The sequence below is a fragment of the Trachurus japonicus genome, chromosome 15 (genome assembly GCF_045865225.1).
Source record: "Trachurus japonicus isolate A0001 chromosome 15, Traja_1.0".
Classification (NCBI taxonomy): Eukaryota; Metazoa; Chordata; class Actinopteri; order Carangiformes; family Carangidae; genus Trachurus; species Trachurus japonicus.
The window spans coordinates 4,155,711-4,183,392 of NC_140921.1; the positions used below are offsets into that span (position 1 = coordinate 4,155,711).

At 45.7% G+C, this 27,682-nt stretch overlaps 1 protein-coding gene and 1 long non-coding RNA gene across 2 annotated transcripts in view; one reads left to right on the top strand and one right to left on the bottom strand.

Annotated features, from left to right (window-relative positions):
- The window catches only part of LOC146973073 (uncharacterized), a 430,259-nt gene that overhangs the window by 331,483 nt on the left and 71,094 nt on the right, over positions 1-27,682 (top strand). The gene's annotated exons all lie outside the window — the stretch shown is intronic.
- Positions 1-27,682, bottom strand: part of LOC146973081 (uncharacterized) — a 107,839-nt gene that overhangs the window by 32,374 nt on the left and 47,783 nt on the right. Inside the window, exons 4-7 of the mRNA XM_085799066.1 lie at positions 9,893-10,066; positions 5,899-6,072; positions 5,238-5,411; positions 4,300-4,473 (exon numbers count right to left, since the gene is read on the bottom strand). Coding sequence (XP_085655192.1) covers positions 4,300-4,473; positions 5,238-5,411; positions 5,899-6,072; positions 9,893-10,066 — 696 coding nt within the window. The remainder of the gene's footprint in view (positions 1-4,299; positions 4,474-5,237; positions 5,412-5,898; positions 6,073-9,892; positions 10,067-27,682) is intronic.

The following is a 27,682-nucleotide window of genomic DNA, read 5'->3' on the forward strand; positions in this document are numbered from 1 at the left end:
ACGACCCGACAGTCGGGCGTCGGGTCCGCGTCTGTTTGGTGTGTTCATCTGTGTCGGGGAGGCGCAGAAGCTGTCGGGTCTCGTTGGGCCCGATTCGACATGCTCAGTCGGGGAGCGTCGGGCATCGGGAGAGTAGTACTCTGATGCAATGGCTATTCTGATTGGCGGTGCCCTAGCGAATCAGCGCGGTGTGTGGGAGGGGTGGAAGTGACCATAGTAAACAAACGGTGCGGTCTCTCCTTAATTTTTCCCTCCTGCGATGTCTTCGGGCAATAACGAGCCGAGAGCAGACAGCGTGACCATCAGCTCAGCCGGAGCGATCATTCTGCTGCCAAGCTTTGTTTTCTAAAACGTCCAAAGCGTCTTCTCAAAACTAATAACAAGCTAATGTTGTGTGCACTTTGTTTTTGCTTCCTTTCTCCCGACTGTGTCTGACGAGAGGTAACGTAGTCGTCGGGACAAAAGGCCTTTGGGGTCGGGTCGCGTCGGAGCGGTGTGTGGGGGTCTTTACAGTGCGGCCGGCGTACCACACTGTAATGCCATATGTCAGTACACTCTCCACTGTAGAGCAGTAGAAAGTTTGCATCAGGTGACGCTTCCTTAGCATTCTCAAGAAGTGCAGTCTCTGCTGAGCTTTGCTGACCATTGCTGTTGTGTTGGTGTGCCATGTCAGGTTGTCAGCCACATGTACACCACAAGGAACCTGAAAGAGGAAACTCTCTCCACACAGACACCGTTATCTGCAGTGGGGCGTGGTCTGCTCTCCTCTTCCTCCAGTCCATCACCATCTCCTTGGTTATTCATTGAACACCATGTGACCTCCTCCCTGTAAGCTCTCTCACCCCCGCTGGAGATGAGTCCCACCGCTGTAGTGTTGTCGGCAAACTTGACGATGATGTTTGAGTGGTGGAGGGGGGAGCAGTCATGTGTGTACAGTGTGAACAGGAAGGGACTCAGCACACAGCGCTGGGGAGAGCCTGTGCTGAGCGTTCGAGTGGAGGGTATGTGGGTGTGTGGGGGGCCCCACCCCCTATCACCCACTTCTATAATATTGTAGCTACTCCAGTAAAAATGATGTATAGTATGAGGGGAAAACTAGAGCATTTTTTTCAATACATGGGGATCTCTGATGAAAACAAGTCCACAAATTGAAGCTTCCATTGGCTGAATGTGACTGTATGTATAATGGGCTCTTTGCACATCTACTTCCGCATTCACGTAATACGGCTCCCCCACTTCCGGCGCCACTCTAGTGATGGCGCTCTTCTCCCGGTGTCTGACGGAGCTACTGAAGTTGACTGTAAATGATGTACATCGTATAGCCAAATCATCTGCTAAATTATAATAAGTAATATTAATAATAGTGTTAACATAATAATATTATTTGTGTTGTAATAATTGCTCAGACTTGCAGAATAAAGGATGACACATGGCACTGACGGTTCAACCACATACGTATTTATTACGTAGCCTATTTATTACATTTCAGCGTGTTTGCAGAGACTTGAGACCTGATAAACATAAATTTAAGCCTACCTTGCTGTTGCTGTTATTGTTTTTAACAAAGACAAAAACAGCACTTGACCTACTGAAAGGCAAAGCCCGTGTGGCACTGGCAGCGGCCACAAATAAGGGCGCACTCACACTAGGGCCAGTTGTTCCGTACTGAAGCCCGAATGCCCCCTCCCCTGTCCCCCGCTGGCCCGCACTCACACCACCTCCAACCCAAGCCGCTCAAGCACGGTTGCCTCCGTTGATATAGAGGGATTATTTGTTTACCAACACGGCGGATGTGCGCTTTAACCTGACTGCAGAAAGAACAGACACCAGCTGTGATGAGGCGCTGACAATATAGGTGGTTGTGTCACACACCCGTACTGGTTTATGTGACTTAAGGTGACATTTCGGCGCAGGAGGGAGTGGGAGTGTGGATGCGAGCCAGTCTCCTTCAACCATGCACGGAAAAGGGGATAGGAAAGGTTTTTCTAATTTAATGAGAAACAATGCCCAGGTCAGCAATGCATGACAATAAACATGTGGTTCATTTGTCCCCTCAAGTTACATAAACCAACACAGCGCGTGGACACAGTTTTTTACAGTCTATGGGACACACACAACTCCGGTGACGCCGGTGACGTGTAGAAAAGCGAAAAAAGTGTTTCCATTACACTTTTGCGATACATCGATACGTCTCAAAAACCACCTCATGAGAGCGTAAAAACTTTGTTGCGATATTTGACAGTTTTTTCGAAATGTAGGTGTTTCCATTACCAGTTTTTAATTTCGATATTTAGGTTTTGCGCATTTCAATGGGTAATGGAAACGCACCAAGTGTTGTCCGCCGGCACAGGGCGATCTACTCGATCCTATACACTTGATCTTGTGGGGGGAGGGAGTAATCATTCCAGTTAAACAGAACAGGCACAGCTCCTTTCTGTAGTCGTCTCCTTCCCCCTAAAGTCTTAGGAGGGATACGGTGGTCGTCAGTAAAGTTACGACTGCAGACCTTTGTGTGACTAATTAGCCGAATAGTCACTAGCCATCGTTTTCGCAGCTCCACGTCGCTCGGGAAGCCATGAAAACTTATCGTGCCGTTGTACTTAGCAGAGGCCGTACATTGCGGAACACAACAATGTTCGTTGTAATGTTTTTCTTGTCTCTGGAAGAAGACTCTCTCTTTACTGAGACTCATTATCACTGCCACTAAGGTAAACAGGAAGTAAGCCGGATGTGTGAGAGCCGTATTACTGGATTCCGGATATGACGTCAAGTCGCTATGTGCAAAGAGCCCATTGTACTGAACTGCTTTCAATTGATCCTCAGGACCAATGTATCCTTCCTCTGTGCTGTAAAAACAGCTACCAAACAATGATTAATACATTTAGGTCGTGATCAGTCCTCTGTCTCTGTCTCTGTCTTTCTCTCTCTCACCATGTCCTGTAGAGAAGAAGAAACAGTTTTAGAAGACGTTTTAGGGAGGTGATGAGTCACAAACTCTTCAGTCAGTGATGTCATATATGATGTCATATCCTGACAGGTTCACCTGTTTAGAAACATTTTCTTTTCCAGGGTATATACAGGAATCTTGAAGTTAATTCTAAAACCTTTTTAAGACTTTTTCAATACCTTCTCAATATTTTTAATATCTCACCGCCAATTCAAGCTGTAACCATTTACATCACAACAGTGACACTTTTAACTCAACAGTTTTAGTTTGTGATAAAGACTTTAGACATGATACAACAGAATTCAAAATAGGCTGGGATAATCAATCAAAAAAAAAAAAAAAATTGCTCCACTCGCAAAAAACAAAAACAACAATCTTCTTTTCTTTTTTATGTACTGGTTCATCTTTGTTTTTTTGATAAAATGATTAAATTCACACACTTTCACAATGTTTTTTAGGACTCAAACTCTTGGACAGCTAATTCAGAAAAAAATACCCTCAAAATTTAAGACTTTCAAAGTCGTGAAAAGACTTTTTAAGACTTTTTAAGGGTCTTAATTTTCCCTTTTAATACTTTTCAAGACCCCACGGATACCCTGTTTTCACTGCTGCACTTTACATTTTATTTTACACCCATAATCATCAGCTGTGGAAACAGCAACAGATCAAACTCAGCTCACAGTCGTCAGTTGAAAGTCTGGATTCTCTGCAAGGTCACGAAGCTGCTGCAGAGCTGAATCCCCCAGGTTGTTTCCCTGCAGGGCCAGGTGTCTCAGGTGGGAGGGGTTGGAATTCAGAGCTGAGACCAGAGAAGAACAGCTGATCTCTGACAAACTGCAGAGCCTCAAGCTGAATAAAGAATAAAATAAAATCAGATGTGTCCTGATCAGTGTGTAAATGAGTAGAGGGACTTTGTCTGTTCTTGTGGATCATCATCATCATGTGGCCTTCTACACACATCATCCACATGTCAGCACAGATTCATCAGTTGCTGCTGACCTCAGGTCAGTCTGTCAATATACAATCAATATCTGATCAGACCTGTTGGACTAAACACTGACTACAACACTGTGACTCAGGACTGAACTGGATCAAAGTTTAACGGTCCAGTCCTGATCCAGGACTAAGGTCTTTATTGTGTGTTGTATCAGTGAGGACTAAAGTGAAATGAGCTGAAAGTGAAGAATCACTATCAATATTAGAGAAGAACAGAAACATGAGACAACAACTATTTCAAACATCATTCATTCATTAAATCAAAGTCAATGATTCAGGTTCAGAGTGAAGATCAATCAGGTTCAGTTGTGGATCAAAGATCTCAGATCTACAACAGTAACAGTCAGTGAACTCACATCAGAGTCTCCAGTCTACAGTCTGGACTCTCCAGAAAACCTCTCAGATCCTTCAGGTCTGAATCCTGCAGGTTGTTGCTATACAGGTCCAGTTTTCTCAGGTGGGAGGGGTTGGACTTCAGAGCTGAGCCCAGAGAAGAACAGCTGATGTCTGACAAACTGCAGCCCACCAATCTGAATGAAAAATAAAAGCAGTGAGTTGAGGACAAAGCTCCTTGTTGACAGCTGAAGAAGCTTCAGACAGAACAAGTTTAGAAAGTCAAAGTCCAACAGCTGAAGCAACAGGGAGCAGGTTAAACAGTCAGAGAGAGAAAACAGCTCATTAATATTCATGAGAAGCTGCTGCTGCTTCAACATAGATGCAGTGACTCCGCCTCTTCATCTGTCAGCTCCACCTGTGGCTCCATCGATACAAACGTATGTTGTTCAGCCACATTGATAAGAGATTTACTAGTCTCGCTGGCCAGACCCTACTCCAGAGAAGAAGGGTCTGGCTGGTCCGCCTATGATTCTGCGATCGGAGAAAAAAAACGCTCCGGGCGTTTGGAATTCTTTCAACCAGTCACAGTGCTTATTGCTAGATGGGGTACATGAGCTGACGTCCTGATGTTAGCTTAGCTATCGACATTAGCTTAACTACTGCCCAAACTGAATAAATACCACACATAGCAACATAAAACACACACACACAGAAATAGTAATGTTTCTTCAATCATTTCAGATTTGTCTAAACGGTGATAGGGCGTGAAAAATATGATATATAGCTAAACTCTCGTTCGTTACTACTGTTCTCATTCAAATTACGCGCTGGTTTTCTACCCGGAAGTTCTTTCTACAAGGAGATTCGGTCTATAATATCAGCCTCATGTCTGCAGTTCAGTGTCAACACAACTTTTACATCACATTCATCTGAGCACAGAAATAAAACAGAGTCTGACCTCAGATTCTCCAGTCTACAGTCTGGACTCTCCAGAAAACCACTCAGACCCTTCACTCCTGAACCCTGCAGGTTGTTTCCACTCAGGTCCAGGTCTCTCAGGTGGGAGGGGTTGGACTTCAGAGCTGAGGCCAGAGAAGACCAGCCGGTCTCTGACAAACTGCATCTCATCAACCTGAATAAAGAATAAAAGAAAAAGATAAAATGATTGATCATTGATCAAGTGTGTCCTGATCAATGATCAGTGTCTAAAATGAGTAGAGGGACTTTGTCCTTCTACTAAACACTGACCACAACACTGTGATTCAGTACTGAACTGGATCAAAGTTTAACGGTCCAGTCCTGATCCAGGACTAAGGTCTTTCTTGTGTGTTGTATCAGTGAGGACTAAAGTGAAATGAGCGGAAAATGAAGAATTACTATCAGTATTTGAGAAGAACAGAAACATGAGACAACAACTATTTCAAACATCCTTCATTCATTAAATCAAAGTCAATGAAGAGAAACAGTGAATGGACTAAAACCAGAGAAGAAGGAAACACACGTCACCGTGACGATCCTCAGTGTGGATCAGTATAATATCAGCCTCATGTCTGCAGTTCAGTGTCAACACAACTTTCACATCACATTCATCTGAACACAGAAATAAAACAGAGTCTGACCCCAGAGTCTCCAGTCTACAGTCTGGACTCTCCAGAAAACCACTCAGATCCTTCATTGCTGAATCCTGCAGGTAGTTGATGCTCAGGTCCAGGTCTCTCAGATGGGAGGGGTTGGACTTCAGAGCTGAGCCCAGAGAAGAACAGCTGATCTCTGACAACCTGCAGTTCTGTAATCTGAACAAAGAATAAAAGCAGTGAGTTGAGGACAAAGCTCCTTGTTGACAGCGTTCAGTGCTTCATCATCTCTTCAGAGCTGAAGAAGCTTCAGAAAGAACAAGTTCAGAAAATGAACAAACATTTGAGGCTGAACTCTGTTGCCATGACAACAAACGTATGAAGCAGCTGATGACACTCAGAGACAGAAAAACCTGGTGATTGATTTCACAGATTGAACCTGCTCAAACTTCTTCAAAATGCTGAAATAGCAGGAAGCAGGTTAAAACAGTCACATACAACATTAATCCTGAATGCCAAAGATTCAGCCACAATCCAGCTATGGTGGGTCACATGTTTTGGTTGTGCAGGGCTCTGAACAGCTTCTGGACAGATGTTTTTGAAGCTCACATACGTGGTGTCAATGTAGACCCTGATCCTGTGATTGCCATCTTTGCAACAACAACCTCAGAAGAACAATCTTATAGTCAAATGCCACAGCTTTTTAATGCTGATGGCCAATGGCAGTTTTTTTCTGTTTGTGAGTGTGTTTGTGGGCATACATGCGTTCCGATCCACAGTTTACTTGGACAGAGCCCCTTACTCCCTATTCCCTGCACAGGGAATCTGTTGTAGGGAACTTCATAGGTTGACTATGTAGAATTACCAGAACAACAACAGAAAAAGAATTCCAGCAGTCGATTGCCAGACTGTTGCTAGGTAAAACGGGCCGTTGCTAGGGACTCCGCTCTGATCAGAGGACAGACAGGAGGAGAACTATGCAGGATATTTATCTTATGTTTCATTTTTACCGTCATTAACAGCATAATAAATGACTTGCAGCTTGTTACAGGGAGAGTGGAGGCTCTCTGCCTTCCACACCGCTGCTGAAACCAAACCTGCGCTCAGAGCCTCCGCTGTCACTGCTCTCGTAAAGTTGAGAAAAAAAAAGAAAAGAAAAAAGAGCTCGGTTGCACCAGGAGTCCGCGACAGTAAACGTGTTTATGACAGATAAGACTACATAAATACACCCATCCTAACATGTATATGATAATCCATTGATCCACCGATTGATTATTAAAAAGGCTTGGTTGGAAACAAACACATACGACAGGGAGGAGGCAGGAAAACAGCGGAGAATTGAGCCACATGTCGGCTACGGGCAGGTGCGAATGTAAACAGAACGTTGACAGAAAGTCACTGTCGAGCCCGTCAAAATTTTAAAAAAATATTAATTCAGACTAAAAAAAATTTTTTTATGGAAAAGCAATACTTTCATTCTGTACCCCTCAAAACGCCCAGTGGATGTATTATTTTTTTTAAATATAGCTTTTAATAAAGATTCTACATATTCAACCTTTAAAGGATATAACTCCAATCGGAACACCCTGCAATGTCACGGCTGTTTCCGGCCGAGTTTAAAAATAAAGTTTTTAAAGTTTCAAAATGTTTCACGCCACTATCACCGTTTAGACAAATCTGAAATGATTGAACATTACTATTTCTGTGTGCACGAGTAAAGCAGTTTTGTGTTGCTATGTGTGGTATTTATTCAGTTTTGGCGCATCACGGTGTGTAGAAAGCATCAGTGGCTGCAGCTGACAGCGAAGAAGGAAACAGACGTCACCATGATGACCCTCAGTGTGGATCAGTATAATATCTATAATGTCTGACCCCAGAGTCTCCAGTCTACAGTCTGGACTCTCCAGAAAACCACTCAGATCCTTCATTGCTGAATCCTGCAGGTTGTTGTTGTAGCTCAGGACCAGGTGTCTCAGGCGTCTCAGGTGGGAGGGGTTGGACTTCAGAGCTGAGACCAGAGAAGAACAGCTGATCTTTGACAACTTGCAGTTCTCTAATCTGAATAAAGAATAAAAGCAGTGAGTTGAGGACAAAGTTCAGTTCAGTGTTTCATCATCTGTTCACATACTGCTAGATGCCACCTTCTGCTTCTCAGCGTACATAAATAGCGCCGCCATCTTGGTACGGGTTTTCTGACCATAGACATACGTCTGACAAGCAGTCAGACCCTTGTAGAACAAATTTCAGTGTATTTATGCAAATGGGTGTGACTGAGTATGTAATATTCAGTGAGTTATGGCGATTTTAATGGTTGATAGACCTCTGCCTCTGTTGACTAATGCAGGAAGTAGACACGGCTTCCCCCGTACCAAGTTGGCGACGTTGACATATTCCACTCAATAGAGCTGCCTGGAAACGCAACATCTAGTCAGTATATCTATGATTTGTTCAGAGCAGAAGAAGAAGCTTCAGAAAGAACAAGTTGAACAACAACAAAGAACAGAAAATGAACAAACATTTAAGGCTGAACTCTGTTGCCATGACAACAAACATATGAAGCAGCTGATGACGCTCAGAGACAGAAAAACCTGCTGACTGACTTCACAGATTTAACCTGCTCAAACTTCTTCAAAATGCTGAAACAACAGGAAGCAGGTTAAAACCGTCACATACTAATCCTGAATGCCAAAGATTCAGCCACAATCCAGCTATGGTGGATCACATGTTTTGGTTGTGCAGGGCTCTGAACAGCTTCTGGACAGATGTTTTTGAAGCTCAAATACGTGGTGTCAATGTAGACCCTGATCCTGTGATTGTTTGACAGTGACAGTGACAGTTTTTTTCTGTTTGTGAGTGTGTTTGTGGGCATACATGTGTTCCAATCCACAGTTTACTTGGACAGAGCCCCTTATTCCCTACTCCCTGTGGGCATAGCCTACATACATGTGAGTGTGTGTACGTGAGTATATGAGATGCAGATGTTTTTATTAAGGGTATATCTATGTGTGAGTGTGCATCTTAATTAATTTTCCTCTGCTTGCGAGGGGTGGTTGGGTGTGGCTGATTTGCTGCTAAATGTTCATTGTTCTGTAACCTGAAAAAAAGCTGTAAATAAAATGTTTTAAAAAAGCAAAACAGTCACAAAGAGAGAACAGCTAGTTATTATTCATTAGAACACGTCTCTCTTGAATACTTGATTCTGATCACCAATATTCTGCGGTGTTTATTTCTCGATAGACCACCTCGGAGTGGACCGTTGCTAGGGACTCCATAGCAACGGCCAACTGGAGGAGCAATCACTCATCAATCAGTGAATCCAAACATTACCAGCTTACACACGGTGTAACAACCGACCAACTATACATGATCCCGCTTATTACACGGTTTACGAGTGATATAATTCATTTGAAACATAATGTTGATCAAAATACGACTTTCATCAATTTATAATTGCATCATTTAGCGAATCTGGACTGGTCACGTCCGCTATTTTGCTGAGCCTCCTCCCGGTCGTGCATTTGAAGCCTTTGATAATCAATCAGTGGATCTATGGATTACCATACACGTGTTACGGTGTGTGTATTGTGTGTAGTCGTATCTGTCGTAAACAAGAGATTAACTGTTTACGGGGTGCGTATGTGTCGCAGAGTCGCGGTGCCACCGAGACAAGAGGAGAGCTGACACCGGGTCAGAGGCTCTGATCAGCAGGTTTGGTTTATGTAGAACAGGCTAATTTTACATGAATAAAATCTCTTTTAATCATTATTTTGTGTTACATTATTGAATGATTTAGTTGTAAGCCGTGTTCTAAGCGGGATAATGTATAGTTGGTCGGTTGTTATGAAACCCCTCCGCTTCGTGTCGGGATTCCATACAACCTGTCAGGGTTTATTTCTCCATAACAAACTCCTAACTATACATTATCCCTTACTGAGAACATGCTGCTGCTTCAACACAGACGTAGTGTCTCTTCTCAACCAGCTCCACCTGTGAGGACAAAGTGGAGACAAACTCCAACAGGTCCAGTCAGTGAACTCACTTCAGAGTCTCCAGTCTACAGTTTGGGCTCTCCAGTCCAGCATACAGAGCCTTCACTGATGAATCATCCAGGTCGTTGTAGCTCAGGTCCAGTTCTGTCAGGTGGGAGGGGCTGGACTTCAGAGCTGAGGCCACAACTTCACAGTGACTCTCTGAGAGTTGACTAAGAGCAAGACTGTGAAGAGAGAAAATAAAACTTGTCAGAATAAAATTAGCTTTAAATTGTAGTAAAAACACAATTGATGTATTTGATGACAGGATGTGATGAACATCTGAGGTTCAGCTCATCTTCTTTCTCTGAGTTTGACATGAAACATGGCTGATATGTTCAGACCGAAAACCAAAAAATAATATTTTTTTCCTTGCAAAGTGTGACATCAATGGTGGACGTGTCATATTCTAGGCTGTGAAGACGAGCAGGAACGAGGAGAAGGCCGTGACTGACAACATGCAGAAAAGGAATTTGCAGTGGTCCGCTGATGTAACTAAGGGCGTATTCACTAGGGCTGGGTAAAAAAATCGATTTAATCGATTTTGAATCGATTTCATTTAAATTTTGTAATATCGATTCAGAGGGCATGAGATCGATTTTTTTCCCCCGTTAGTCATGTGCGTGATGAAGCAGCGGCGTGGTTACGTCTGACGCTCTGACTCAGTAACTACGAGCGGAGTTTCTTTCTTCCTCTTTGTAACTGTGCAATATAGCTATTGCTGTGTTTGATATGATTAAAAACCAAACCAAACTACGAGCGGAGATCACGTCAGCTCAGGTGATCTGCAGGTTATTGTTTCACTTGAGCGCTCCAACGCTGTGTGTGTCTGTGTGTGGCAGCGGTGAAGCGCTGACACACAGACAGACATCTACAGGAACCGCATGTTCTTCAAGCCGTAGGTGAGCGTATTACCGCAGAATAAAGGACACGAGCAGCTCCGTGTTTTCACAGTGCGACTTTTCTCCTCCACTTTATGACCGTCGGATCATAACACATGACGCCCGGACTCTGGAGATAGGCGACGTGACCGGGCCGGACTCGTCACAGGAACCGCTCCACACATTCACTGTCACTTTATTTACCATGGGCTCCGTTTCTACACATTTCCTCCCTCAAGAGGGAGGGAGGGAGCTTTAGCTGCTGCAGACTTGAGACACTTTGATTTGAGACACTTTGCACTTAACCCTTGTGTTGTCCTCACATTAAACAGACATCCCTTGTCTCCTAGGGTCACATTGTCCCCAATGATTGATCCCGCTGTCCTGATATTACGATTGCCACACACACACACACACACACACACACACACACACACACACACAGACAGCATGCAGGAACGTACGCAGGGGCTCATCCCGATATACACGCGCGTGGGGTCGGGGGGGGGGGGGGGGGGGGGGATTATTATAAAAAAAATTATTATTATAATTATTACTATTATAAAAAAATATAAAATATCCCATACCTTTATCTTTTTTATCTCATATGTATATTGTACAGTTTACACAGAAACATGACCAATGACAAGTTATGTGTAGATAGGGGGGGGGGGGGGGATTATTATTATAAAAAAAATATTATTATAATTATTACTATTATAAAAAAATATAAAGTATCCCATACCTTTATCTTTTTTATCTCATATGTATATTGTACAGCTTACACAGAAACATGACCAATGACAAGTTATGTGTAGATAGGGGGGATTATTATTATAAAAAAATTATTATTATAATTATTACTATTATAAAAAAAATATAAAATATCCCATACCTTTATCTTTTTTATCTCATATGTATATTGTACAGCTTACACAGAAACATGACCAATGACAAGTTATGTGTAGATAGATAGATAGATAGATAGATAGATAGAAAACGTGGTCACCAATCAATCAATCAATCAATCAATCAATCAATCAATCAATCAATCAATCTAGTTCACCCAGCAGCAATTCCCAGCAGCACACTCACCGCAGTATGGAAGCGAACAGCTTTTGCAGATAGATAGATAGATAGATAGATAGATAGATAGATAGATAGATAGATAGATAGATAGATAGATAGATAGATAGATAGATAGATAGATAGATAGATAGATAGAGTGGTCATCAATCAATCAATCTGGTCACCAATCAATCAAAAAATAATTATTATTATTATAAGAAATATCCCATACCTTTATCTTTTTTTTATCTCATATTTTTATTGTACAGCTTACACAGAAATATGATCAATGACAAGTTATGTTTAGATAGATAGATAGATAGATAGATAGATAGATAGATAGATAGATAGATAGATAGATAGATAGATAGATAGATAGATAGATAGATAGATAGATAGAGTGGTCACCAATCAATCACTCTGGTCACCAATCAATCACTCTGGTCACCAATCAACAAACAATCAATCAATCAATCAATCAATCAATCAAGTTCCAAATTCCCAGCAGCACACTCACCGCAGTATGGAAGCGAACAGCTTTTGCAGATATATTTTTTACACCCGCAGCACAAAGTGTAGGTTTTGTTGTCCTTTTTCCGGGGGCAAAACTGACACCTCTTCCTCTTCCTCGCCCCCCCGGTGAGGTTATCTGCTCCTGCTCCTGCTCCTGCTCCTGCTCCTGCTCCTGCTCCTGCTCCTGCCCCTGCTCCTGCTGCTGCTGCTGCTGCATCCTCACGTCCATCGCAAAATCTAGATCTAGCCCCCATCCGAATCCCTCGTACGATTGCTGCTGATGCTGTTGTACGGGGGAGACGCTCCCTCCTTTCTATCAATGGACTCACCAGCGCCTTTCCCAGCTGCTCGAGAAACACCCTCCTCTTGTTCCGCTTCTGAGACATCCAGTCAGGGTTCATTTCTCTCCATATCACGAAGGCGTTGTAGGCGGAAATGTCGATTATGTTGTGGAAAATGACCAAGGGCCAGCGAGCGGTCATCCTTCTACAGCTGTACGTTCCAATCACCTTGTCGAGGTTATCGACACCTCCTTTGTTGCGGTTGTAGTCTAGTATGATGACCGGCTTTCTGTCACGGCGATCGCTCACTCCGGCCTCCTCCGTGTGCTTCGTGCTGACCAGTATCACGTTTTTGTTTTTCTTGGGCACATAAGAAACCACAGCGGTGGTTGGCGTGAAGGCAAATTTCGACGAGAACACAGCTCTTCCCTTCGCCTGGAGCAGTTCAAGCGGAAGCTCGGGCTTGTTTTTTCGAATGGTGCCGACCATGGTCATCTTTCTTTTCAGCAGCTGCTGTCCGAGTTCATAAGAGGTGAAGAAATTGTCACATGTGACATTGCGATCCCTCAGTCCCTCCGTGACATCGAGCACAACCCGCATCCCCTGGTTCTTTTCTGGACCTGGACCTGGACCTGGACCTTCTCTTCCTCTTCCTCTTCCTCTTCCTCTTCCTCTTCCTCTTCCTCTTCCTCTTCCTCTTCCTCTTCCTCTTCCTCGTTCTCCTACGCCGGTGGTGACGGTGGCGGCGGCGGCGGCGGTGCTGGTGCTGGCGCTGCTGGTGCTGGCCTTCCCCGTATACACTTGCATCTTCCAAGCGTAACTGGATTTTGCATCACACGCCACCCATGACTTGATCCCATATTTTGCAGGCTTGCTGGGCATATACTGCCGAAAGGGACAGCGGCCTTTGAACGGAACCAGTTGTTCGTCCACCGTTACCTCAGGCCCTGGGTTGTAGAAGTACGGCAACCGACCCACCCACTCGTCCCAGACCTCTCTTATGGCCGCCAGTTTGTCAGTGGCACTTCTCGCGGGTCTCGACTCGCGGTCGTCAAATCTCAGCAGTCTGGAGTAGACGTGAAAGACTTTCAGCGGCATCGTGGCACGAAAGATGGCCCGTCCGCTCTCTGCGTCCCATAGACTAGCCGTAGCCTCACCTCGGGACCTGTAAACGCCCGCTAAGAGCAGCAGCCCTATGTAGGCGCGAAGATCGGTGGCATCCATGGGTTTCCAGCCGTCGTCTCCGTATTTCCGACGCCCCTCCAAATTTGTCATCTTCAAAATTATAATTTCTATCAACGGAGTGGTGAACATGAGAAATGTAGAGACAATGTCGTGGGCGAGGGCGAGTGAATATTCTGTTGGTCCCGGTGGGCCAGTTGTTGGCAGTGGTGGTGGTGGTGACGGCGACGACGGCGGTGTAATGTTACTTTCCACCCTCCCGTCATTTCTACCCTGCTGCCGTTCATTGTATGCTATGGAGGACCATTTAATTTTGCCATTTTTTGAGAAAAAACCTTCTTCTTCTCTGTCCACTTCTTCTTCTTCTTCTTCTTCTTCTTCTTCTTCTTCTTCTTCTTCCTCTTCTTCCTCTTCCCCGCGCTCTTCTCTTTCCACGAGTACACTTTCTTCTTCTTCTTCACTGTCCTCTCCTTCGTCTTCACTGTGTTCTCCTTCTTCTTCTTCTTCTTCTTCTTCTTCTTCTTCTTCTTCGTCTTCTTCTTCGTCTTCTTCTTCTTCGTCTTCTTCTTCTTCTTCTTCTTCTTCTTCTTCTTCTTCTTCTTCTTCTTCTTCTTCTTCTTCTTCACCACTGTGTTCTTCTATTCCTACTCTTACTAATCCTCCACTTTCCTCTCCTTCAGACCATGACATATTGTGCTCTGGATTACATTCATCACAATCTTCTTCCTCAAACACATCCTCCACTTGTTCATCACCATCATCATCATCGTCATCATCAAGGCATGCATTTGAAAACATCTGTTTTAGACGGCCTAGAGCGCCTAATTCTTGACTCATGGCTACAGCGCAGTATTGTGGTGGTGTTGTTTTTGTTGTAATGTTTTGCTGTATTTGGACTAGGACTTGTAGTAGTACAACTTTGTTCCCATTAGCAAGGCAAGACAAGGCAATAGGATATAGAAAGCCAATTTTATTTGTACAGCACTTAGAAGTTTCAAGCACAATGTGAGAAATCCAACATCATCATCATCATCATCATCATCACAGTCCACATTCTTCTTCTCCCTAGACATCAGTAAACTGTTCCTCAGCTTTTTTGTTTTGAGACATTACAGGTGGGAATTATGGAGTCGACAAGTCTTCTCTGTGCCATGAATTTGTTCTGCTCTGTCACTGAACCAGGTGCAATCACTCATTAGCTCACCTTCCTGACTAAACTGCTGTGCTGATTGGACTCAAGTGGTTTAGTGGAGGAGGAGAAGAACAAACTCACGACATGGAGATGACTTGATGTCTCCACTTGTCCTTTTCCTACAACAGACCTTTATTTCACATGCTGAGATTTACATCAGATTTCTGTGAATCAGACCTCAGTTGAGTGGTTTGAAAGCAGTTCTTCTGTAATTTGTTTGTGCACTCCAAAACTCCAATACTCATCCCCCTCCCGGCAGTTTTTTGGTCTGTTGTGCAGTCAACTGACAGAGTTGTAGCTAGCTACAGACATTTGTTTCTGTTTTGTTTGTTTTGTCTTGTAATTTCAGTGTATGTTTCTGCACATCCACACAAACACAGAGTGCTTCCTCAATCAGCAGATGCCGTCACTGCCGACACTGTCTCAGCAGTGAACATTTTTGCAGTGGCTCTTGGGGCAGTTGATATTGCGGTGCTCAGATTTCTGTGAATCAGATCTCAGTGGATTGTTTCTCTCTTCTTTGTCGTTCCTCTGTGAGTCTGTGCCAGTGTCTGCTGTTTGCTCTGTGAGTGAGCTCTGTAACTGTGAGCTTTCTCTATTCTCTGCCCTTCCTCTCTGTGTCTGTGTCCGTATCTGTGCCTCTGTCTGCAGTTTGCTTTGTGAGTGAACTGTGTAACTGTGAACTTTCCCGCTTCTCTGTTCTTCATCGCTGAGTCTGGATCTGTGCCTGTGTCCGCAGTTTGCTCTGTGTGTGAGCTCTGTGCCTGTGAGCTTTGTCTGTCCTTCCTATCTGTATCTGTGTCCGTATCTGTGCCTCTGTCTGCAGTTTGCTCAGTGAGTGAGGTGACCTCTGTAACTGTGAACTTTCTGTCTTCTCTGTCCTTCCTCTCTGTATCTGTGTCTATATCTGTGTCTGTATCTGTGACTCTGTCTGCAGTTTGCTTTGTGAGTGAGCTTTGTAACTGTGAACTTTCTCTCTTCTATATCCTTCCTCGCTGTGGCTGTATCTGTGCCTGCAGTTTGCTCTGTGACTGAGCATTCTCTCCTCTCTGTCCTTCCTTGCTGAGTCTGAGTCTGCAGTTTGCTTTGTGAGTGAGCTTTGTAACTGTGAACTTTCTCTCTTCTATATCCTTCCTCGCTGTGGCTGTATCTGTGCCTGCAGTTTGCTCTGTGACTGAGCATTCTCTCCTCTCTGTCCTTCCTTGCTGAGTCTGAGTCTGCAGTTTGCTTTGTGAGTGAGTTCTGTAACTGTGAGCTTTCCCTCCTGTCTGTCCTTCCTCACTGAGTCTGTGGCTCTATTTGTGCCTGTGTTTGCGGTTTGCTCAGTGAGTGAGGTGACCTCTGTAACTGTGAACTTTCTGTCTTCTCTGTCCTTCCTCTCTGAGTCTGTGTGAGCTCTGTGTCTGAACTTTCTGTCTTCTCTGTGAGTGAGCTCTGTGCGTGAACTTTGACTGTGAACTTTCCCTCTTCTCTGTCCTTCCTCTCTGAGTCTGTGTGAGCTCTGTGTCTGAACTTTCTGTCTTCTCTGTCCTTCCTCTCTGGGTCTGTGTCTGTAGCTGTGCCTGTGTTTGCGGTTTTCTCAGTGAGTGAGGCGACCTCTGTAACTGTGAACTTTCCGTCTTTTCTGTCCTTCCTCTCTAAGTCTGAGTCTGCAGTTTGCTCTGTGAGTGAGTTCAGTAACTGTGAACTTTCCCTCCTCTCTGTCCTTCCTCGCTAAGTCTGTGGCCCTATCTGTGCCTGTGTTTGCGGTTTGCTCAGTGAGTGAGGCAACCTTTGTAACTGTAAACTTTCTGTCTTCGCTGTCCTTCCTCTCTGGGTCTGTGTCCGTATCTGTGCCCGTGTCTGCAGTTTGCTTTGTGAGTGAGGCGACCTCTGTATCTGTGAACTTTCCCTCTTCTCTGTCCTTCCTCTCTGAGTCTGTGTCCGTATCTGTGCCTGTGTTCGCGGTTTGCTCAGTGAGTGAGGCGACCTCTGTAACTGTGAACTTTCCCTCTTCTCTGTCCTTCCTCTCTGAGTCTGTGTCTGCAGCTTGAGTGAGCTCTGTGACTGAACTTTCTGTCTTCTCTGTCCTTCCTCTCTGTGTCTGTGTCCGTATCTGTGCCCATGTCTGCAGTTTGCTTTGTGAGTGAGCTCTGTGCCTGCGAGCTTTGTCTGTTCTCTGTCCTTTCTCTCTGCGTCCATGTCCCTATCTGTACATGTGCCTGCGGTTTGCTCTGTGAGTGAGCTCTGTGACTGAACTTTCTGTCTTCTCTGTCCTTCCTCTCTGTGTCTGTGTCCGTATCTGTGCCCATGTCTGCAGTTTGCTTTGTGAGTGAGCTCTGTGCCTGCGAGCTTTGTCTGTTCTCTGTCCTTTCTCTCTGCGTCTGTGTCCCTATCTGTGCATGCGCCTGCGGTTTGCTCAGTGAGTGAGCTCTGTGACTGAACTTTCTGTCTACGCTGTCCTTCCTCTCTGTGTCTGTGTCCGTATCTGTGCCCATGTCTGCAGTTTGCTTTGTGAGTGAGCTCTGTGCCTGCGAGCTTTGTCTGTTCTCTGCAGTTGTCTGCAGTTTGCTCAGTGAGTGAGGCGACCTCTGTAACTGTGAACTTTCCCTCTTCTCTGTCCTTCCTCTCTGTATCTGTGTCTGTATCTGTGCCTCTGTCTGCAGTTTGCTTTGTGAGTGAGCTTTGTAACTGTGAACTTTCTCTCATCCATATCCTTCCTCGCTGTGCCTGTATCTGTGCCTGGGCCTGCTGTTTGCTCTTTGACTGAGCATTCTCTCTTCTCTGTCCTTCCTTGCTGAGTCTGAGTCTGCAGTTTGCTCTGTGAGTGAGTTCTGTAACTGTGAGCTTTCCCTACTCTCTGTCCTTCCTCGCTGAGTCTGTGGCTCTATCTGTGCCTGTGTTTGCTGTTTGCTCAGTGAGTGAGGAGACCTCTGTAACCGTGAGCTTTCCTCCTCTCTGTCCTTCCTCGCTGAGTCTGTGTCTGTATCTGTGCCTGTGTTTGCTGTTTGCTCAGTGAGTGAGGAGACCTCTGTAACCGTGAGCTTTCCCTCCTCTCTGTCCTTCCTCGCTGAGTCTGTGTCTGTATCTGTGCCTGTGTTTGCGGTTTGCTCAGTGGGTGAGGAGACCTCTGTAACTGTGAACTTTCTGTCTTCTCTGTCCTTCCTCTCTGTATCTGTGTCTGTATCTGAGCCTCTGTCTGCAGTTTGCTTTGTGAGTGAGCTTTGTAACTTTCAACTTTCTCGCTTCTCTGTCCTTCCTCGCTGAGTCTGAGTCTGCAGTTTGCTCTGTGAGTGAGCTCTGTGCCTGCGAGCTTTGTCTGTTCTCTGACCTTCCTCTCTGAGTCTGTGTCCCTATATGTGCGTGTGCAGCAGTTTGCTCTGTGAATGAGCTCTGTGACTGAACTTTCTGTCTTCTCTGTCCTTCCTTGCTGGGTCTGTGTCTGTAGCTGTGCCTGTGTTTGCGGTTTTCTCAGTGAGTGAGGCAACCTCTGTAACTGTGAACTTTCTGTCTTCTCTGTCCTTCCTCTCTGTATCTGTGTCTGTATATGAGCCTCTGTCTGCAGATTGCTTTGTGAGTGAGGTTTGTAACTGTGAACTTTCTCTCTTCTATATCCTTCCTCGCTGTGCCTGTATCTGTGCGTGGGCCTGCTGTTTGCTCTGTGACTGAGCATTCTCTCTTCTCTGTCCTTCCTTGCTGAGTCTGAGTCTGCAGTTTGCTCTGTGAGTGAGTGAGTTCTGTAACAGTGAGCTTTCCCTCCTCTCTGTCCTTCCTCTCTGGGTCTGTGTCCGTATCTGTGCCTGTGTTCGCGGTTTGCTCAGTGAGTGAGCTCTGTGCCTGCGAGCTTTGTCTGTTCTCTGTCCTTCCTCTCTGTATCTGTGTCTGTATCTGAGCCTCTGTCTGCAGTTTGCTTTGTGAGTGAGCTTTGTAACTTTCAACTTTCTCACTTCTCTGTCCTTCCTTGCTGAGTCTGAGTCTGCAGTTTGCTCTGTGAGTGAGCTCTGTGACTCAACTTTCTGTCTTCTCTGTCCTTCCTCGCTGGGTCTGTGTCCGTATCTGTGCCTGTGTTTGCGGTTTGCTCAGTGAGTGAAGCAACCTCTGTAACTGTGAACTTTCTGTCTTCTCTGTCCTTCCTCTCTGTATCTGTGTCTGTATCTGAGCCTCTGTCTGCAGATTGCTTTGTGAGTGAGGTTTGTAACTGTGAACTTTCTCTCTTCTATGTCCTTCCTCGCTGTGCCTGTATCTGTGCGTGGGCCTGCTGTTTGCTCTGTGACTGAGCATTCTCTCTTCTCTGTCCTTCCTTGCTGAGTCTGAGTCTGCAGTTTGCTCTGTGAGTGAGTTCTGTAACTGAGAGCTTTCCCTCCTCTCTGTCCTTCCTCGCTGAGTCTGTGGCTCTATCTGTGCCTGTGTTTGCGGTTTGCTCAGTGAGTTAGGCGACCTCTGTAACTGTGAGCATTCTCTCTTCTCTGTCCTTCCTCTCTGAGTCTGTGTCTGTATCTGTACCTCTGTCTACAGTTTGCTTTGTGAGTGAGATTTATAACTGTGAACTTTCTCTGTTCTATATCCTTCCTCGCTCTGTCTGCAGTTGCTTTGTGAGTGAGCATTCTCTCTTCTCTGTCCTTCCTCGCTGAGTCTGAGTCTGCAGTTTGCTCTGTGAGTGAGTTCTGTAACTGTGAGCTTTCCCTCCTCTCTGTCCTTCCTCGCTGAGTCCGTATCTGTGCGTGTGTTTGCGGTTTGCTCAGTGAGTGAGGCGACCTCTGTAACTGTGAGCATTCTCTCTTCTCTGTCCTTCCTCGCTGAGTCTGAGTCTGCAGTTTGCTCTGTGAGTGAGTTCTGTAACTGTGAACTTTCTGTCTTCTCTGTCCTTCCTCTCTGTATCTGTGTCCGTATCTGAGCCTCTGTCTGCAGTTTGTTTTGTGAGTGAGCTTTGTAACTGTGAACTTTCTCTCTTCTCTATCCTTCCTCGCTGTGCCTGTATCTGTGCGTGGGCCTGCTGTTTGCTCTGTGACTGAGCTTTCTCTCTTCTCTGTCCTTCCTTGCTGAGTCTGAGTCTGCAGTTTGCTCTGTGAGTGAGTTCTGTAACTGAGAGCTTTCCCTCCTCTCTGTCCTTCCTCGCTGAGTCTATGGCTCGATCTGTGCCTGTGTTTGCGGTTTGCTCAGTGAGTGAAGCGACCTCTGTAACTGTGAACTTTCTGTCTTCTCTGTCCTTCCTCTCTGTATCTGTGCCTCTGTCTGCGGTTTGCTTTGTGAGTGAGCTTTGTAACTGTGAGCTTTCTCTCTTCTCTGTCCTTCCTCGCTGGGTCTGTGTCCATATCTGTGCCTGTGTTTGCGGTTGGCTCAGTGAGTGAGGCGACCTCTGTAACTGTGAACTTTCTGTCTTCTCTGTCCTTCATCGCTGAGTCTGTGTCTGTATCTGTGCCTCTGTGTGCAGTTTCTTCTGTGAGTGAGTTCTGTAACTGTGAGCTTTCCCTCCTCTCTGTCCTTCCTCGCTGAGTCTGTGGCTCGATCTGTGCCTGTGTTTGCGGTTTGCTCAGTGAGTGAGGCGACCTCTGTAACTGTGAACTTTCTGTCTTCTCTGTCCTTCCTCTCTGTATCTGTGCCTCTGTCTGCGGTTTGATTTGTGAGTGAGCTTTGTAACTGTGAGCTTTCTCTCTTCTCTGTCCTTCCTCGCTGGGTCTGTGTCCATATCTGTGCCTGTGTTTGCGGTTGGCTCAGTGAGTGAGGCGACCTCTGTAACTGTGAACTTTCTGTCTTCTCTGTCCTTCATCGCTGAGTCTGTGTCTGTATCTGTGCCTCTGTGTGCAGTTTCTTCTGTGAGTGAGTTCTGTAACTGTGAGCTTTCCCTCCTCTCTGTCCTTCCTCGCTGAGTCTGTGGCTCGATCTGTGCCTGTGTTTGCGGTTTGCTCAGTGAGTGAGGCGACCTCTGTAACTGTGAACTTTCTGTCTTCTCTGTCCTTCCTCTCTGTATCTGTGCCTCTGTCTGCGGTTTGATTTGTGAGTGAGCTTTGTAACTGTGAGCTTTCTCTCTTCTCTGTCCTTCCTCGCTGGGTCTGTGTCCATATCTGTGCCTGTGTTTGCGGTTGGCTCAGTGAGTGAGGCGACCTCTGTAACTGTGAACTTTCTGTCTTCTCTGTCCTTCATCGCTGAGTCTGTGTCTGTATCTGTTCCTCTGTGTGCATTTTCTTCTGTGAGTGAGTTCTGTAACTGAGAGCTTTCCCTCCTCTCTGTCCTTCCTCGCTGAGTCTGTGGCTCGATCTGTGCCTGTGTTTGCGGTTTGCTCAGTGAGTGAAGCGACCTCTGTAACTGTGAGCATTCTCTCTTCTTTGTCCTTCCTCGCTGAGTCTCAGTCTGCAGTTTGCTCTGTGAGTGAGTTCTGTAACTGTGAGCTTTCTCTCTTCTCTGTCCTTCCTCGCTGATTCTGTGGCTCGATCTGCGCCTGTGTTTGCGGTTTGCTCAGTGAGTGAGGCGACCTCTGTAACTGTGAACTTTCTGTCTTCTCTGTCCTTCATCGCTGAGTCTGTGTCTGTATCTGTGCCTCTGTGTGCAGTTTCTTCTGTGAGTGAGTTCTGTAACTGTGAGCTTTCCCTCCTCTCTGTCCTTCCTCGCTGAGTCTGTGGCTCGATCTGTGCCTGTGTTTGCGGTTTGCTCAGTGAGTGAGGCGACCTCTGTAACTGTGAACTTTCTGTCTTCTCTGTCCTTCCTCTCTGTATCTGTGCCTCTGTCTGCGGTTTGATTTGTGAGTGAGCTTTGTAACTGTGAGCTTTCTCTCTTCTCTGTCCTTCCTCGCTGGGTCTGTGTCCATATCTGTGCCTGTGTTTGCGGTTGGCTCAGTGAGTGAGGCGACCTCTGTAACTGTGAACTTTCTGTCTTCTCTGTCCTTCATCGCTGAGTCTGTGTCTGTATCTGTTCCTCTGTGTGCAGTTTCTTCTGTGAGTGAGTTCTGTAACTGAGAGCTTTCCCTCCTCTCTGTCCTTCCTCGCTGAGTCTGTGGCTCGATCTGTGCCTGTGTTTGCGGTTTGCTCAGTGAGTGAAGCGACCTCTGTAACTGTGAGCATTCTCTCTTCTTTGTCCTTCCTCGCTGAGTCTCAGTCTGCAGTTTGCTCTGTGAGTGAGTTCTGTAACTGTGAGCTTTCTCTCTTCTCTGTCCTTCCTCGCTGATTCTGTGGCTCGATCTGCGCCTGTGTTTGCGGTTTGCTCAGTGAGTGAGGCGACCTCTGTAACTGTGAACTTTCCGTCTTCTCTGTCCTTCATCGCTGAGTCTGTGTATGTATCTGTGCCTCTGTCTGCAGTTTCTTCTGTGAGTGAGTTCTGTAACTGTGAGCTTTCCCTCCTCTCTGTCCTTCCTCGTTGAGTCTGTGACTCGATCTGTGCCTGTGTTTGCGGTTTGCTCAGTGAGTGAGGCGACCTCTGTAACTGTGAACTTTCTGTCTTCTCTGTCCTTCATCGCCGAGTCTGTGTCTGTATCTGTGCCTCTGTCTGCAGTTTCTTCTGTGAGTGAGTTCTGTAACTGTGAGCTTTCCCTCCTCTCTGTCCTTCCTCGTTGAGTCTGTGACTCGATCTGTGCCTGTGTTTGCGGTTTGCTCAGTGAGTGAGGCGACCTCTGTAACTGTGAGCATTCTCTCTTCTCTGTCCTTCCTCTCTGAGTCTGTGTCTGTATCTGTACCTCTGTCTACAGTTTGCTTTGTGAGTGAGCTTTGTAACTGTGAACTTTCTCTGTTCTATATCCTTCCTCGCTCTGTCTGCAGTTTGCTCTGTGAGTGAGTTCTGTAACTGTGAGCTTTCCCTCCTCTCTGTCCTTCCTCGCTGAGTCCGTATCTGTGCGTGTGTTTGCGGTTTGCTCAGTGAGTGAGGGGACCTCTGTAACTGTGAGCATTCTCTCTTCTCTGTCCTTCCTCACTGAGTCTGCAGTTTGCTCTGTGAGTGAGTTCTGTAACTGTGAGCTTTCCCTCCTCTCTGTCCTTCCTCGCTGAGTCCGTATCTGTGCGTGTGTTTGCGGTTTGCTCAATGAGTGAGGCGACCTCTGTAACTGTGAGCATTCTCTCTTCTCTGTCCATCCTCGCTGAGTCTGAGTCTGCAGTTTGCTCTGTGAGTGAGTTCTGTAACTGTGAAATTTCTGTCTTCTCTGTCCTTCCTCTCTGTATCTGTGCCTCTGTCTACAGTTTGCTTTGTGAGTGAGCTTTGTAACTGTGAACTTTCTCTCTTCTCTGTCCTTCCTCGCTGTGGCTGTATCTGTGCTTGTGTCTGCAGTTTGCTTTGTGAGTGAGCATTCTCTCCTCTCTGTCCTTCCTCTCTGAGTCTGTGTTTGTATCTGTACCTCTGTCTACAGTTTGCTTTGTGAGTGAGCTTTGTAACTGTAAACTTTCTCTGTTCTAAATCCTTCCTCGCTGTGGCTGTATCTGTGCTTGTGTCTGCAGTTTGCTTTGTGAGTGAGCATTCTCTCCTCTCTGTCCTTCCTCTCTGAGTCTGTGTTTGTATCTGTACCTCTGTCTACAGTTTGCTTTGTGAGTGAGCTTTGTAACTGTAAACTTTCTCTGTTCTATATCCTTCCTCGCTCTGTCTGCAGTTTGCTCTGTGAGTGAGTTCTGTAACTGTGAGCTTTCCCTCCTCTCTGTCCTTCCTCGCTGAGTCCGTATCTGTGCGTGTGTTTGCGGTTTGCTCAGTGAGTGAGGGGACCTCTGTAACTGTGAGCATTCTCTCTTCTCTGTCCTTCCTCACTGAGTCTGCAGTTTGCTCTGTGAGTGAGTTCTGTAACTGTGAGCTTTCCCTCCTCTCTGTCCTTCCTCGCTGAGTCCGTATCTGTGCGTGTGTTTGCGGTTTGCTCAATGAGTGAGGCGACCTCTGTAACTGTGAGCATTCTCTCTTCTCTGTCCATCCTCGCTGAGTCTGAGTCTGCAGTTTGCTCTGTGAGTGAGTTCTGTAACTGTGAACTTTCTGTCTTCTCTGTCCTTCCTCTCTGTATCTGTGCCTCTGTCTACAGTTTGCTTTGTGAGTGAGCTTTGTAACTGTGAACTTTCTCTCTTCTCTGTCCTTCCTCGCTGTGGCTGTATCTGTGCTTGTGTCTGCAGTTTGCTTTGTGAGTGAGCATTCTCTCCTCTCTGTCCTTCCTCTCTGAGTCTGTGTTTGTATCTGTACCTCTGTCTACAGTTTGCTTTGTGAGTGAGCTTTGTAACTGTAAACTTTCTCTGTTCTAAATCCTTCCTCGCTGTGGCTGTATCTGTGCTTGTGTCTGCAGTTTGCTTTGTGAGTGAGCATTCTCTCCTCTCTGTCCTTCCTCGCTGAGTCTGAGTCTGCAGTTTGCTCTGTGAGTGAGTTCTGTAACTGTGAGCTTTCCCTCCTCTCTGTCCTTCCTCGCTGAGTCCGTATCTGTGCGTGTGTTTGCGGTTTGCTCAGTGAGTGAGGCGACCTCTGTAACTGAGAGCATTCTCTCTTCTCTGTCCTTCCTCGCTGAGTCTGAGTCTGAAGTTTGCTCTGTGAGTGAGTTCTGTAACTGTGAGCTTTCCCTCCTCTCTGTCCTTCCTCGCTGAGTCTGTGGCTCGATCTGTGCCTGTGTTTGCGGTTTGCTCTTTGAGTGAGGCGACCTCTGTAACTGTGAACTTTCCCTCTCCTTCCTCTCTGAGTCTGTGTTTGTATCTGTACCTCTGTCTACAGTTTGCTTTGTGAGTGAGCTTTGTAACTGTGAACTTTCTCTGTTCTATATCCTTCCTCACTGTGGCTGTATCTGTGCTTGTGTCTGCATTTTGCTTTGTGAGTGAGCATTCTCTCCTCTCTGTCCTTCCTCGCTGAGTCTGAAGTTTGCTCTGTGAGTGAGTTCTGTAACTGTGAGCTTTCCCTCCTCTCTGTCCTTCCTCGCTGAGTCCGTATCTGTGCGTGTGTTTGCGGTTTGCTCAATGAGTGAGGCGACCTCTGTAACTGTGAGCATTCTCTCTTCTCTGTCCATCCTCGCTGAGTCTGAGTCTGCAGTTTGCTCTGTGAGTGAGTTCTGTAACTGTGAACTTTCTGTCTTCTCTGTCCTTCCTCTCTGTATCTGTGCCTCTGTCTACAGTTTGCTTTGTGAGTGAGCTTTGTAACTGTGAACTTTCTCTCTTCTCTGTCCTTCCTCGCTGTGGCTGTATCTGTGCTTGTGTCTGCAGTTTGCTTTGTGAGTGAGCATTCTCTCCTCTCTGTCCTTCCTCTCTGAGTCTGTGTTTGTATCTGTACCTCTGTCTACAGTTTGCTTTGTGAGTGAGCTTTGTAACTGTAAACTTTCTCTGTTCTAAATCCTTCCTCGCTGTGGCTGTATCTGTGCTTGTGTCTGCAGTTTGCTTTGTGAGTGAGCATTCTCTCCTCTCTGTCCTTCCTCGCTGAGTCTGAGTCTGCAGTTTGCTCTGTGAGTGAGCTCTCTAACTGTGAACTTTCTCTATTCTTTGTCCTTCCTCGCTGAGTCTGAGTCTATGCCTGTGTCAGAAGCTTGCTCTGTGACTAAACTTTGTCTCTTCTCTGTCCTTCCTCACTGAGTCTGTGGCTGTTTCTGTGCTTGTGTCTACAGTTTGCTTTGTGAGTGAGGCCTCCTCTGTGCCTGTGAGCTTCCCCTCTTATCTGTCCTTCCTCTCTCTGTTTGTTTGTGTTTTTGTCTTGTCATTTCATTTCATTTCAGTGCATGTTTCTGCACACAAACACAGAGTGATTCCTCAATCTGTAGATGCAGTCACTGCCGACACGGTCTCGGGCAGTGAAGAAAGGCAAGGAGGCAACAAAAACAAAAGTCAATTTTATTTGTACAGCACTTACAAGTATCAACCACAATGTGACAAGTCCATCATCATCATCACCACCATTTTGTTTGTGTGCGCTGCTCAGAGTCCTGTGACTTGGAGCTGTTTTTTCCTCCATTCCATTCTGTTCCATTCCTTGTTGTTTTGCTTCAATAATTGAGAGGAGAAAAAGTAGTATGTATCTATCTATCTGTCTGTCCTATTTCTGTTTGAAATTTCCATGTCAATTCATTGCAGTGCATGTTTTTGCACACAAACACAGAGCGATTCCTCATTCAGCAGATCCCGTCACTTACCAACACTGTCTCAGGAAGTTAACAGTTTTTCCAGGTGACTTTTCCTTTATTTTTTTTTATTTTTTTGTGTGCGCTGCTCAGAGTCCGGTGACTCAGACTTTTTTTTTTGTGAGCGCTGCTCAGAGTCCGGTGACTCAAAGCTATTTTTTCCTCCATTCCATTCCGTTCCTTCCTCCGTTTTTCCAGGTGACTTTTTTTTTTTTGAGCGCTGCTCAGAGTCCGATGACTCATATTTTTTTTTTTTTTGTGAGCGCTGCTCTGAGTCCGGTGACTCAAAGCTATGTTTTCCTCCATTCCATTCCGTTCCTTCCTCCGTTTTCCAGGTGACTTTTTTTTTGTGCGCTGCTCAGAGTCCGGTGACTCATATATTTTTTTTTTTTGAGCGCTGCTCAGAGCTGTTTGTTCCTCCATTCCATTCCGTTCCATTCCTTGTTGTTTTGCTTCAATAGTTGAGAGGAGAATAAGAAGTATCTTTCTGTCCTCTTTCCATTTGAGGAATCGCTCTGTGTTTGTGTGCAAAAATATGCACTGCAATGAAATGACATGGAAATTTCATTCAGCAGATCCTGTCACTTACCAACACTGTCTCGGGCAGTTACCAGTTTTTCCAGGTGTCTTTTCCTTTTTTTTGTGTGCGCTGCTCAGAGTCCTGTGACTCAATAGTTGAGAGGAGAAAATGTAGTGTCTATCTGTCTGTCTATCTATCTGTCTGTCCTGTTTCCGTTTCTGTTCTATTCCGTTTCCGATGAGTTTGTGCGGGGAAAGGAGCCCAGAGAAGCCAAGCGCTGCTTTCCCTCCACTCTGACTGCAGCCTGTGCAGTTACTTGATGATTTGCTCGCTCCACAACTTCTATATTCACCCTTTTTTTGCTCTATGCAATGACTTTCCAGCGAGGAGTTTGTGCAGGGAAAGGAGCCCAGAGAAGCCGAGCTCTGCCTTCCCTCCACTCTGACTGCAGCCTGTGCAGTTATTCGATGACTTGCTCACTCCACAACTTCTATACTCACCCTCTTTTTGCTCTATGCAATGACTTTCCAGCGAGGAGTTTGTGGGGGGAAAGGAGCCCAGAGAAGCCGAGCTCTGCTTTCCCTCCACACTGACTGCAGCTTGTGAGTCCTGTGACTTAGAGCTGTTTTTTCCTCCATTCCATTCCGTTCCATTCCTTGTTGCTTTGCTTCAATAGTTGAGAGGAGAAAAAGTAGTATGTATGTATCGATCTATCTATCTATCTATCTGTCTGTCCTATTCCCGTTTGAAATTTCCATGTCAATTCATTGCAGTGCATGTTTTTGCACACAAACACAGAGCGATTCCTCATTCAGCAGATCCCGTCACTTACCAACACTGTCTCAGGAAGTTACCAGTTTTTCCAGGTGACTTTTCCCAATTTTTTTTTATTTTTTGTGTGCGCTGCTCAGAGTCCGGTGACTCAAAGCTGTTTGTTCCTCCATTCCATTCCGTTCCTTCCTTAGTTTTTCCAGCTGACTTTTTTTTTTTTTTTTGTGTGTTGCTCAGAGTCCGGTGACTCAATTTTTTTTTTTTTTTTTGAGCGCTGCTCAGAGTCCGGTGACTCAAAGCTGTTTGTTCCTCCATTCCATTCCGTTCCTTCCTTAGTTTTTCCAGCTGACTTTTTTTTTGTGCGCTGCTCAGAGTCCGG